The sequence below is a fragment of the Balaenoptera acutorostrata genome, chromosome 19, assembly GCF_949987535.1.
Source record: "Balaenoptera acutorostrata chromosome 19, mBalAcu1.1, whole genome shotgun sequence".
Lineage (NCBI taxonomy): Eukaryota > Metazoa > Chordata > Mammalia > Artiodactyla > Balaenopteridae > Balaenoptera > Balaenoptera acutorostrata.
The window spans coordinates 57,788,855-57,801,144 of NC_080082.1; the positions used below are offsets into that span (position 1 = coordinate 57,788,855).

Sequence of the window (12,290 nt, forward strand, 5' to 3'; positions counted from 1 at the left end):
CAGAAATCAATGACCGGGAGCAGAAGTTACACGCCCTTAAGGAGGTACTCAAGAAATTCCCAAAGGAAAACCATGAAGTCTTCAAATATGTCATCTCTCACCTGAACAAGTACGTTGCAGGGCTTGCCGTTTGGTCTTCCCTCCTTTGAAAACCTCCAGTCAGGGCCAGCTGGCTGTAGAGCGAGGCCGAGCGAGGCTCCGTCCTCAGCCTGTTGGGGTGCCGGCTCGCCAGGAGCACCCTGGGCTCTTGGCTTCTCCGCCTCAGGTTCTTGCCCTGGATCTGCCTGAGAGAGGCCTGCATGGCCCCCGCACACCCGGAGTCCTTTCTCCAGGATTCGTGTTTCCTGACTGGCGTGACAGAACGCTGGGCCGAGACGGGTGTGCAGTGTGACAGAGTGAACTCCAGTCAAGCCAGTGCCCAGAGCCACAGTCAGGAAACCAGTTAGCCGCGTGGTTCCCACATTTATTCACACACAGAATAGGTTTGCTTTCCAGCCAGACCTATTCCTCTCCTGATGAAGGGGTGTTTTATGAACCCTGGCTTGGGATACACACGCTTCTTCTCTGTACAGCCAGAGCATTGCCCCGCTTTGGGGGCCTGGGGGAGAGTCCCTGAGGCATCCTGCCCACCCACGGGGCTGGGTGGGCGGGGCGGGGTGCCTCCTGTGAGCTGGGCCTCAGAGCCGCGTGGAAACACTGGAACAGAGGACGGGGCGTGGAGGGGCTCGGGCCTCAACTCGCAGGCCAGGGCTCCGGAGAGCTGTGCTGGGCCTTTTCTGTTCTCGGGCTGCGGGTGGGCGGGCCAGGAGAGCAGCCGGCGAGGCAGTGACCATGAGCACAGGCGGTCGAGATCCTCGACCAGGCAGGCCTGCTGCGGGGCTCTGACCTTGAGTTTGGTGTCGCCTACAGAGTCAGCCACAACAACAAGGTGAATCTCATGACCAGTGAGAACCTGTCCATCTGCTTCTGGCCCACCTTGATGAGACCCGACTTCAGCACCATGGACGCCCTCACGGCCACACGGACCTACCAGACAATCATTGAGCTCTTCATCCAGCAGTGCCCCTTCTTCTTCCACAACCGGCCGATCAGCGAGCCTCCCGGCGCCACGCCCAGCTCCCCCTCTGCCCTGGCTTCCACCGTGCCCTTCCTCACCTCCACACCTGTCACAAGTCAGCCGTCACCGCCCCAGTCACCTCCGCCCACCCCCCAGTCCCCGATGCAGCCACTGCTCCCCTCCCAGCTTCAAGCCGAACACACGCTGTGAGCCCCCGAGGCCCAGGGCGAAAGGAGACACGGTCTTCTCTCTTTGACGGGGTGGCGTTTGGCCTTGAACAAAACCGGGTCTCCTGCGGCAGGGGTGGGGAGGGTGTCCCCTCTCTCCTCTCACCTTCTCGAGGTCTCAGCGGTAGCACCACCAGCCAACAGTCCGCCGGAGGCTGGGCCGTCCAGTGCCCTGAGCCCAGCGCTGCAGACCTGGGGCTGGCTGCGGGCCACAGCTGGGGCCCTGCCCTTTGACTTGGACCCTTTTGAGGACTGAACTAGCCAGGCAGCGGCCCTGTGGCCCTCCACACGCTCACTGCTCCCCGGACCCCCTCCCTCAGCTGTCTGCTCACACCAGCCCCAGGGCGTCTGCCCACTGGACAGAGCACGGGCTTTGGCCAGGGGAGGAGATTTGGGGCTTCAGGCTGCCCCAGGGCAGGGCCGGCAGCCCCTAAAGAGAACATTTCCTGCCTGTTGCCACTTCCACCTTCCATATCTGCACCCGACCCCCGTTGCCCGTGCAGCCTGTCCAGCAGCCTCCTTGGGAACATGCAGGCCATGGCTCTGCCGCTCCGAGGTACAGTGCTGAGGGCGTTCGCCCTCAGATCAGAGCAGAGCAGAGGGAGGGTAGCTTCATGCCTGGACCAAGAGAGGGTATCGCCGCTTCCACCCCCCACGCACCCCCTCCTCGCTTCACAGGCTTTGGGGATACGTTCCCTTTAAAACAAAGGAACACTGGAAGAAAAATGGGAAGACCTCCTCCAATGATTTTTAAAAAGAAAAGAAAACTACAGACGTCGAGATTTAGCTCTCTCCCCACCTCTGCCAAGAGGCAGACAGGTGGACGTGGACCCGTCTTGGTGACAGCAGAACGAGGGTGCCTGCCCAGGGGTGGTTGCCCGAGAGCCTGTTGGGGTCCCACTTACGTCCTGTCACTAGATGCCCCCCCCCACCCCAAGAAGACGGTTTGAGCCGTTGGTGGGAAGAGCTAGGGAGACCAGCCTAGATACTGGTCTGCTTTGGAACACACTACAATGCTACAGAAACGCTGCTGCTGTGTGCGTGCGTGTGCGTGCGCAAGGTTGGGGGCGGGGGGGACAGCTGGAGGGTGCCAGGGTGCACTTGGGGTTTGGTTCAGTGTGTTTGGTGTTGAAGTGGAATCATTTTCATACTGCGCCAGCAGGGGTATCTGTGGGAAGTGGGCCGTGTGTGGGGAACCCGGAAGTACGGTGGCCTGCTGGTGCCACGTAGGGCCATCCTTCCTGCTCCCAGGCTGTCAGCCCAGAGGAGCTAAAGGTACAGAGACCGTGAGAGTCGTGAGGAGGGCATCGTGCCTGCCTGACACCATCCTCTTCCCGTGGCCTTCCCCCACCCTTCCTGGCCTTTCCACTGGCCCCTGAGAACCCTTCTCATTCCCACCTCTGCCCTCCAAACACAGCAACCCTGCTAAGGCTGCTACAGATACTGGCTGCCCCCCATTCCCCGTGGCTGGGCCGTGGCCTCTGCAGTGAAGAAGCCTGACACTAAGGTACCCTGGGCGTGGGGTGGAGGCCCACACGCTGCATAATCCTCTGGGGTCTCTTTGCACTTTAAGCAGCAGCACCTGTGGTATTTTCGAGGATGCCCTGGGTTGCCTCAGCCGGGTGACCTGACAAAGTAAAACATGCCTCGGAACAATCTCAGCCACTCCCAGCCCCAAACACTTCCTGTTGGCTGTTGGAGGGCAGGGTAGGCCCTTTGCTCACTGACTTCTTCCTCTGGATAAGCTGGATATCTCACTGTTTCTAGTTCTTGTTTGACAAAATAAGGTGCTTGGAAAAACTAAATTATCCCTGCAAGTTTTACCGCCTCCTTAGGGATACAAGTCAAAAAACAAATCCGAGGTACACGAATGTCTTACGTAAATGTTGGATGCCGGATTTCTTCTCTTCTGGTGGATCTGTGCTTCATGCTTTATAGGTCGGGGCTTGGCTGGAAGGCAGTGTTTGTGTTTAGGTTTGACTGAGGTTGGCAGACTCTTGCTTCTCTGGCCCTCTAACTCCCTCAGCTCTGAGCTCCAGGCAGGTGAGGAAATTACTCCGTTAATCTCTGCCTTTTCTAGGTCATGCTCACCTACTCCCAGTCAGTTCCAGTTTGGGGTGGGGGTGGCCTGGGGCCACTGTCCCATGTGTGAACTAAAACAGAAGTGGCCCAGATCCCTCCCACTGCCCAGTCTATACTGCCACCCCTTCGTGCTGGCACACTGGGCTAGCTGCAACCTTGGCTCTGCACCAGGAACTTCACAAGACCCCAGCTGTCCCGCCTTCCCAGGCCACCCCCATCCCTGAGACTGCACAGTCCTGTAAATGATAGGTGATTTTTCTGGATGGGGAAGGGCCACAGTGAGGGCAAACACCTGTGCATTGCATCATTACCCATGTGGGAATAGAAGAGACCAGGCTTCCACAGGTTAGCCTCCGGTCCCACAGTGCCCCCGGCTAGACACTCTGGGCAGCTGCAGGGACCCCCTCACGTGCCTGCCCCCAATGCCCTGCCAGGGCTTTACCTGTGCAGGTGCGGGCTGGTGGCTCATGCCCCAAAAACCACAGTTGGACAGGAAGCTTCAGGGGTTCCTCTTTGTTTGCTTTGCTAACTCTTACATTTTCTGCTTCTCGGGCTGGAGGACATTCATTCCCAGTTGGCATTGGTACCAGTAGCAGTGCTGGGCCCTGGGCTTTGGCCTCTGGGGGTGGGGGGGTGTCAGCATTTGGACCAAATGGGCACTTGGAGGGGACCCACGAAGGCGAGTGTGGGAGTGTGTTGGGGCAGGCTACCCGTAACTGGAATGCCTCCCAGCCCCCACCTCCCGTTCATCTAGTGTTAAGCTCTGGAAAGTTCTCTGACAAGTCATTCTCATGTGAGCTGCACCACAACTCTAGGAATTGAGGGAGTGGCAGGCATTAATTATCTTTTACCAAAATGGGTAAGCATGTTAGTGGGGGTATGGGGCTTGTTTTGTGCCTCACAGCAAAATAGCGGTGTGTCCGGAAGCTCTTTCCCTGTCCAGTGTTCTTTCTACATCCACGAGAGTGTAGGCACCAAGAGCTGGAAATGAACAGCCCTCAACTGTAAGTATAAAGCTGATTCTGGATCTGCAGCACCGATGCTTCCACAGAGGGAAGTTGTCCAAGGTTAGGAGGCGTGGCTTGTGAATTTGCCCTCAGTTCTTGGTTGTGTTGCATGTGGGTATCACAGCACATTTATTCCTGCGTTCTGTCAAGTTCTTCCCATCACTTGACATTTTGAGGAGGAATGTGAAATACTGAGTACTGTTTCCTGGGTTTTCCTACATCCCACTGCCATCTTGGTCTTCCTGCTTAAAGCAGAATGCATGCTGCAGGTGAGATTCTTCTAGCAGAATGTGTTTGTCCTTGCCAGGGTGGACAGAGGGTGACAGCATAGGGGCAGCACACCGGCCAGAAGGGGCTGGGAGAGCACGACTTCCCTCATCCCTGCGCCTTGGCTCCTCCGGGGGGCCGGGGGTGGGGGGGGGACCTGGAGGGATGCCATCCCCTAGGCCACGTGTGTTCCAGCCTCAGCCCTGAAACTCGGAAACCAGTCAGCTGCATTTGTAATCCAAGGTCATCTCCATCTTTGCCCTCCCCAGTCCTCTCCTGCGAGAACCACACTGCTGGGGGGATGTTTGCTGGAGGAGGTGTTGGCTCTGCCACTGAGGGCTCTGCTTTTCCAAGAGAAGGAAGCTCCAGGGATTTGGGTGGGTTGCTGTGGACCAAGTTCCCTCACTCCACCTTCCTCGTGTGCGATGGGCACGGTGTGCCGCGGGGCCTGGGAACGGGCCCAGCTTGCTGGGGACAGTCACGGTACTCGTTCCTTGGCACCGCTGGTTTCTGCAGACAGTGGATGGAAGAGTTGCCCTCACTCCAGTTGCTGGGCAGGTTCAAGCCGCTCGTTTCGTGCTTAGGTGAAAGGACGACTGAGTCGTGTATGCCGGAAGCCTAAGTCACATCCGTGACTGCTGGTGATCACACCAGAGAAGGCCTGGCATGAGGGGAAGGGCCACTCTCGTCTAAGGTCCTGGGCTGGGCCTGCCGCTGCTGTCTTAGAAGGAAGGATTCTTCTCACCTCCTCCTCTGAGAGCCATCTTTCAACCGGCCGCCCGCCTGCAGACTCCTCGAGGGTCAGAGGTGACTGCTTGCCGCTCCCGCCCAGCAGCCCCCCTCGGCAAGCTCCAACAGCAGTGATGTTACACTTCAATGTAGTCGAGACAGGGCGTAAGTTATTGTTTGCATAAAAAAAGAATCATGTTCCCTGTGTACATTTAAAAAATTTTTTAAGAAGTCTGAACTGTATGGGAATAAAACTTGTTTGAAAATTTGGAATAGTGCTGCTGCCAGCTTATTTTTCTGGTACTTGTATTTTCACATGTTAAATGATCTTTATATATGTTGAATTAACAAATATTTTGAGTTTCCTGAGGGGGAAAAAAAAAACATTAATGGTATTGAAATGTGTTAGTAGTCTGGCTGTGTGCCCAAAATTCTGTTTCGCAGCAAAAGTGAACTGTATGTAAAGAAAGTATAACAATTATTTCTTTGTATTTTAGGGGCTTTAACCAGGACATCCTCTAGTTGGTATTAGGAATGTTTGCTTAATTTCCAAACTTTTTTTTAAACACGTCGTGGGTTTTTTGAGGCTCCAACCTGATTAGTGCATGGTCAGCCATCAACTAAGGCTGAGGCATCTCTGAGTGAGGTGTTTTTGTTTGGTTTTGTTTTTTAAAATCATGTATTTGCTACAGAGTATTGTACTTGTCTCAATGGGAATGGTGTAAAAAACTGAAAAGGCCTTATGTGATATGTATCATAGTTAATAAATCAATCTTGTAAAAAACCAAACCTGAGAGAGATGAAGGTGGCCCCTCCTCCCCGGGCCCTGAGCACACCCGCGCCGGGCAGGCCAGCAGGCCAGGCCCCGCCCCCTCGGGCCCCGTGGGGACGCTGGCTCCATCCTCAGACCCTCAGGAGGAGCGCGGTGGGTCTCTGGCTGTGGAGGGAGAGGGTCCCACAGCGCCCCTGGGAGCAGGCATTCTCCAGCAGAGCGGGGTCCCGCGGGGAGCTGCTGGCACCTTCCGCCTCCGTTCCCGGGACTGCTGCCGGGAGCTCCCGCCTGCGCAGGGCCAGCGCTGGCCTCCTCTCCTCTCCTCTCCTCTCCTCTCCTCTCCTCTCCTCTCCTCTCCTCTCCTCTCGCAGAGCGATCTGCTTCCCCCCCAAGTCTACAGTCACTCCTGCAGTTTACTTTAGGTCATCATGCGAAGCACCACCCAGAGACCCCTGTGTCCACAGGGACCCAGCAGGCCAAGGAGACACCAAACGGTAGCTCCTGTCCTTCCCTGTCACTCCCTGTTGTCTGAGCGGAGGCCACGCCAGTGGCTTTGGGCTCAGATGCCAGGGTTTACCCCTGGGTAACCCAGGAGAGTCAGCCTCTCAGGACAGCAGCTCCAGGGATGGAGGTTGACTGCCCCTCGAAGACACCTCAGCCACTCAGGCTCGGTCCGCTCTATCCCTGTTCCCTCCTCACCCCTCCTTCCTTCTAGGCTCTCTAGGTCACCTCCCAGATGCCACCTGCAGCCGTGACCTCTCTGTTCCCACCGCCTCCGTTCTGGCCCAGGTCCTAATTCTGGCTCACCTGGACTCTGATGGACACTCCCACACCTTCAGTGGCCTCCCCGTCCTCAGTCTTCGTACCCCGAAGTCACTCCAGAAGGAAGACCTGGCTTTGCGTTACCTGCAGCAGCAGTGGGGACTAGTCACCGAACGAGATGCCTCTCTCCCCTCCCGTGCCCATGGCAGGCGCAGTCATTGGTCACAACCCTCCCCCGACGGAGCTCGGGCCCTACACGCCCCTCCAGGCAGTCGCTGCCCATCGACAGGAGCCAGCAGTCACTCACAGGTCTACCGCGGGCCAGCCAGGGGCCCCTCCCTCTGGACCCAGCCTGCCCTTCTCTCCCACTCCTCCAATCAGACTCCCAGCATCTGTCAAGATCATATTCTCTGAATGCACTTGGCTCCTTCCGGCTTCCAAGTCTTCACTTGTGCTGTTCCCTCTGCCTGGAATTCCTTCTATCCACACACCCCCAAACCTCAGCTCTGCCCATCAGATCCTCGCCTGTCCTTCAAAGCCAGTCTTCCTCTAGAAATTCTTCCCAGACCCTTTTACACATTGACTCACCCAACAACCATTTGCGTGCTATGGGGATTCGTGTGACTCCCATAAATGCTTCAGCATTTGTTCTTTTTCAAAACAATTTATACAGTATACAGTTGGCACTCAATATGTGTGCTGACATAAACCTTTGTCTCAAGTCACGTGTACTTGTATACTTATACCTCTCAGCCCCATCCACCCAAGTGGAGAGCTTTGCGGGGGCAGGGCCTGTGGATCCCCCATATGTCCTCTCAGAATGCCCACCAAGGTGCCTTGAACAAGGTGCCCACCAAGGTCCTCGGTCTGTAGAACGCAATGGTCGGTCTCAACCTTGCCCTTGACTTGAGTCTATAAGCCAACCTCTCCCATGTGACTCCAGCACAGACCTCCGCTCCGAGGGCCACATTCCTATTCACCTGCCTGTGACACTCCGCTTGCTGACCGTGACATACCCACAGCCACACTCCCGACCCCTTTCTCCAAACCTGTTCATCCCCCATGCTTCCCCAAAGCCAGAGACCCTGGAGACCTCCTCAGGGTGTTACTCTCTCTTTCCCATCAACCCGGCCCACCTCCAAGTTCCATTTTACCTTCCACGTAGCTCTCAGATCCCACCATTTTCTTCCTCCTCATTTCCTGCCACCATCCTGATTGAATCTCACCAGCTTCCTCCTTGGCCTCCTCCCAGGTCTCCCAGCCTCCAGTCTCACCCCCTCCCTTCCATCTCCCTGTGGCAGCCAGAGCAAGCTTTTCAAAACAGATCTGGCCCTGCCACCCCTCCCTTAACACCTTCTGGGGTTCCCCAGTGCCCTCAGAGGCAAACTCTTCAGCAGGTCCTGTGAAGCCCCCACCAACTCCCCAGGGAGTCTTACCTTACACCCTTCGGTCCAGCCCTCTGACTCCTCAAGGGCCTGCCCACCTCAGGCCTTTTGCACATGCTGTTCCCTCCTGGAACACTGCCCACCCCTTCTTGCTAACTCCCTCCCTAACCTTTAGATTTCAGATCCATGGACTCTTCCTTGGGAAAGTCACCCCCTCCCGCCGAGACCAAGATGAACTCCTTTGCTTTCAAAGAAAAAAAAAAAGTTCTCTTCTTCAACAGCACTTTTCTGTTACTTGTTCAGATTGTATTCGCCCATTTAACTCATTTCCTGAGTGTTTACTCTGTGCCAGGCCCCCTGGGACACAGCTGGGAGCTGACCCCTAGTGGAACAGACACAGTAAACAGGCAAAGAAATGAATGTATGCCGTAATGTCGGGTGTAGACAAGGTATTAAGGGGGAGCAGGGATGTTATTTGGGGTGGTCACGAAGACCTCTCTGGGGACGTGACATCATTGCAGCAGGCAGAGACCAGGATGACTTGCCTCTGATACAAAACTTAAAGGGACACAAACTCAGTGATCAAGATAAAATATATTTCAATTCATGTTTTAAAAAATCAAAGTCAGCTCCCCAAAATCCATGATCAAAATTTTAGGTAAAAAACAGATTCAGTAACAGTGCTGTGAAGCCCCAGGCAAAAGGAGAAATCGATAAGACAGTCTGGAGTGGGGAGGAAAGTGATGGTGGATGAGACCAAAGCCAGGACAGTGGACGTGGAGAGAGGAGGTGGGAGTCCGGATATCTTAAAGGTCAGGGCGACAGAATCTGCTCAAGATTGCACGTGGCTGTGAGAGGAGATGGGACGACTCCAGGGTTGACACAAAGTGTATCTAATCACCGTCTGTTCCCCGAGTTGCAGCCAACACCGAGCACCTACTAGGCTCTCACCAGCTCCAGGCTGACTGCCCGGAAGTGGAGAACGCGGCGTGCTACTCCATGCGGCCACCAGGGGTCAGCAGAGCGCCGCCCTGTCCAGCAGTGGTCGGGCCTGGGAAGTGTTGGAAGCCGGGTCGGTGACGTTTTAAGGGAGGGTGAGAACGGGGTTGGAAGTGTCCCAGGAGCAGGCTGAGAAGCAGGGGGTGAGCTACTCATCCAACCAGCCCTCCATCCATTTATTCAGGGCGAGGTAATAAGCTCAAAGTTTGTCCTGGGGGCCCTGGGGAGCCATGGGGTAGTTTGAGCATGGGAGAGACTGCGTTGGATTTGCAGGAGCTGAGGAGGAGGGAGAAGAAAGTGGGGATTTGACAGGTACTGCTCACCGGAACTCTGCCTCCTAGGTGGGGATTAAAGAGCATGCAGTTGCCATAAATGTTAGCAAGACAAATCATATTAATAGAAGCTAACAGGGAGTTTGGGATTGACATGTACACACTGCTATATTTAAAATAGCGGGGCTCCCCTGGTGGCGCAGTGGTTAAGAATCCGCCTGCCAATGCAGGGGACACGGGTTCGAGACCTGGTCCGGGAAGATCCCACATGCTGCGGAGCAGCTAAGCCCGTGCACCACAACTACTGAGCCTGCGCTCTAGAGCCCGCCAGCCACAACTACCGAAGGCCGCGCGCCTAGAGCCCATGCCCCGCAACAAGAGAAGCCACAGCAGTGAGAAGCCCGTGCACCACAACGAAGAGTAGCCCCCGCTCGCCGCAACTACAGAAAGCCCGCGCGCAGCAACGAAGCCAAAAATAAATAAATAAATAATAAAATGGGTGACCAATAAGGACCTACTGTAAAAATAATTAATTAATTAATTTTTAAAAATAAAAATAAAAGCTAACAGTAAATCAACCACACTTCAATTTTTTAAAATTGATTAAAGACAAAAAGTATCTTTAAAAAAAAGCTAACAATTTTTGGACACTTACAAGGTATCAGGCCCTGTTTTCATAATTTTTCATTTATCGATTTTCACACACACTCTATGAAGTAAGCATTACCATTATCCCCACTTTCCAGATGAGGAAACCAAGGCACAAAAGGGCCAAGTGATTTGTCCAACATCACAAGCTAGTAAGTGGGAGCCAGGATTTGAACCCCAAAGCCCATGGCTCTTCCTGTGGCTACTGTAACAAATGAGTGCAGACTGGTCATAACAACAGAAATGCCTCCCCTCACAGCTCTACCAGCCAGAAGCCCCAGATCAATGTGTCATCAGGGCTGTGCTTCTCCGAAGTCTCTAGAGGAGAGCTGTTCCTCGCCTCTTCCAGCCTTTGGTGGCTCCAGATGTTCCTTGGCCTCCCTCCAATCTCTGCCACCGTTTTCGCATGGCCTCCTCTTCTTTCTCCCTGTGTATTTGTATTTTTCCTGGGCGTCTCCTCTTCTTTTTTATTTATGTATTTATTTATTTTGGCCGCATGGCAGCTTGTGGGATCTTAGTTCCCCAACCAGGGATTGAACCCGGGCCCTTGGCAGTGAAAGCGAGGGAGTCCCAACCACTGGACCGCCAGGGGAGTCCCTTCTCTTCTGTCTCTTATAAGGACACTTGTCGCTGGAGTTAGGGCCCATCCAGATAATCCAGGATGATCTCATATCAAGATCCTTAATTACATCTGAAAAGACCCTTTTGCCAAATAAGGTCACGTTCACAAGCTCCAGGGTTAGGACATGGACATATCGCTTGGGGTGGGGTGGGGGCACTACTCAACCCCCTACAACTCTTCCCCATGATACTATTATTCTTATTGTTGTCATCGGTATTGTGCTTATGACCTTGAAGGGCAGCTCGGGGCTGGAATAAAGTCAGAGATGCCCAAGTGGGCGGTTGGGAAGTCAGGGACAGTGAGAAGCAGGCACATTTAATAATTGAAGGGGGGCTTCCCTGGTGGCGCAGTGGTTGAGAGTCTGCCTGCTAATGCAGGGGACACGGGTTCGGGCCCTGGTCTGGGAAGATCCCACATGCCGCGGAGCGGCTGGGCCCGTGAGCCACAATTGCTGAGCCTGCGCGTCTGGAGCCTGTGCCCCGCAACGGGAGGGGCCGCGATGGAGAAAGGCCCGCGCACCGCGATGAAGAGCGGTCCCCGCACCGCGATGAAGAGTGGCCCCCGCTTGCCGCAACTGGAGAAAGCCCTCGCACGAACCGAAGACCCAATACAGACAAAAATAAATAAATTAATTAATTTAAAAAAAAGAAAATCCTTAAAAAAAAAATAAATAAATAATTGAAGGGACTTCCCTGGCGGTCCAGTGGTTAGAGCTCCGCACTTCCACTGCAGGAGGCGCGGGTTCAATCCCTGGTCAGGGAACTAAGATGGCGCATGCTGAGCAGTGCAGCCAAAAATTAATTAATTAATTATTAATAATTGCAGAGGTATCTCGTCATTGCCCCACCTTCACCCTGCTGCCTCCCCAGCTGGTGCTCAGCCTCTTGTCCCTTCTCCAAGGGGACTCTGCAGTGTCAGTAGTGGAGAGAGTCCCTTTCTCTCTGGTAGGAGCAGCCCTTGGGCTGGGAGAGCAGTCAGCTGAGCTCCCTGGGCATCCCCACAGGTCCCTCCTGGGTAGGCAGGACCACTGGCCCACTGGCCCAGACCCTGAGACCTCTGTCTCTGTAGCTGGTCCCCTAAGCAAATGAGTAAAGGTGACAACAGAGTGACCACCAGGCACTGCCCCCTCCCTAGGGGATCACACTGGCCAGTTTGCTGCTTGCTACTCATGTAGTGCTGTAGCCTCCACCTGGGTCCATGGTCTTGCCTGGTGTCCCTTGGGGGCAGGGGACCAGCCCAACAGTGCCGACGCTCCCGCTGTGGGCTGTGCTGTAACGAGCATCTCTCTCTGTTCCCTGAGGCTTGCTCTCCTCTTTCGGCACCTATGGACAGGTGACAGGTAGGCCTTGATGTCTGCTGTGAGGTTAGAGTTGTTCCCTGACACCTTGGGTGGCCTGAAGAGGACAAGATGGGGCTGGAAGATAGGAGACGCCCGGGACAACACCCAAGTGTCAGGCTGGG

General features: G+C 54.9%; 1 protein-coding gene across 1 annotated transcript in view; it reads left to right on the forward strand.

The window, feature by feature from the left end:
- Positions 1-5,642, forward strand: part of ARHGAP35 (Rho GTPase activating protein 35) — a 120,729-nt gene extending 115,087 nt beyond the window's left edge. The window contains exons 6-7 of the mRNA XM_057534437.1: positions 4-109; positions 910-5,642. Of these exons, the coding sequence (XP_057390420.1) occupies positions 4-109; positions 910-1,267 (464 nt within the window). The 3' untranslated portion in view covers positions 1,268-5,642. The remainder of the gene's footprint in view (positions 1-3; positions 110-909) is intronic.
- Positions 5,643-12,290: the final 6,648 nt, after the last annotated feature.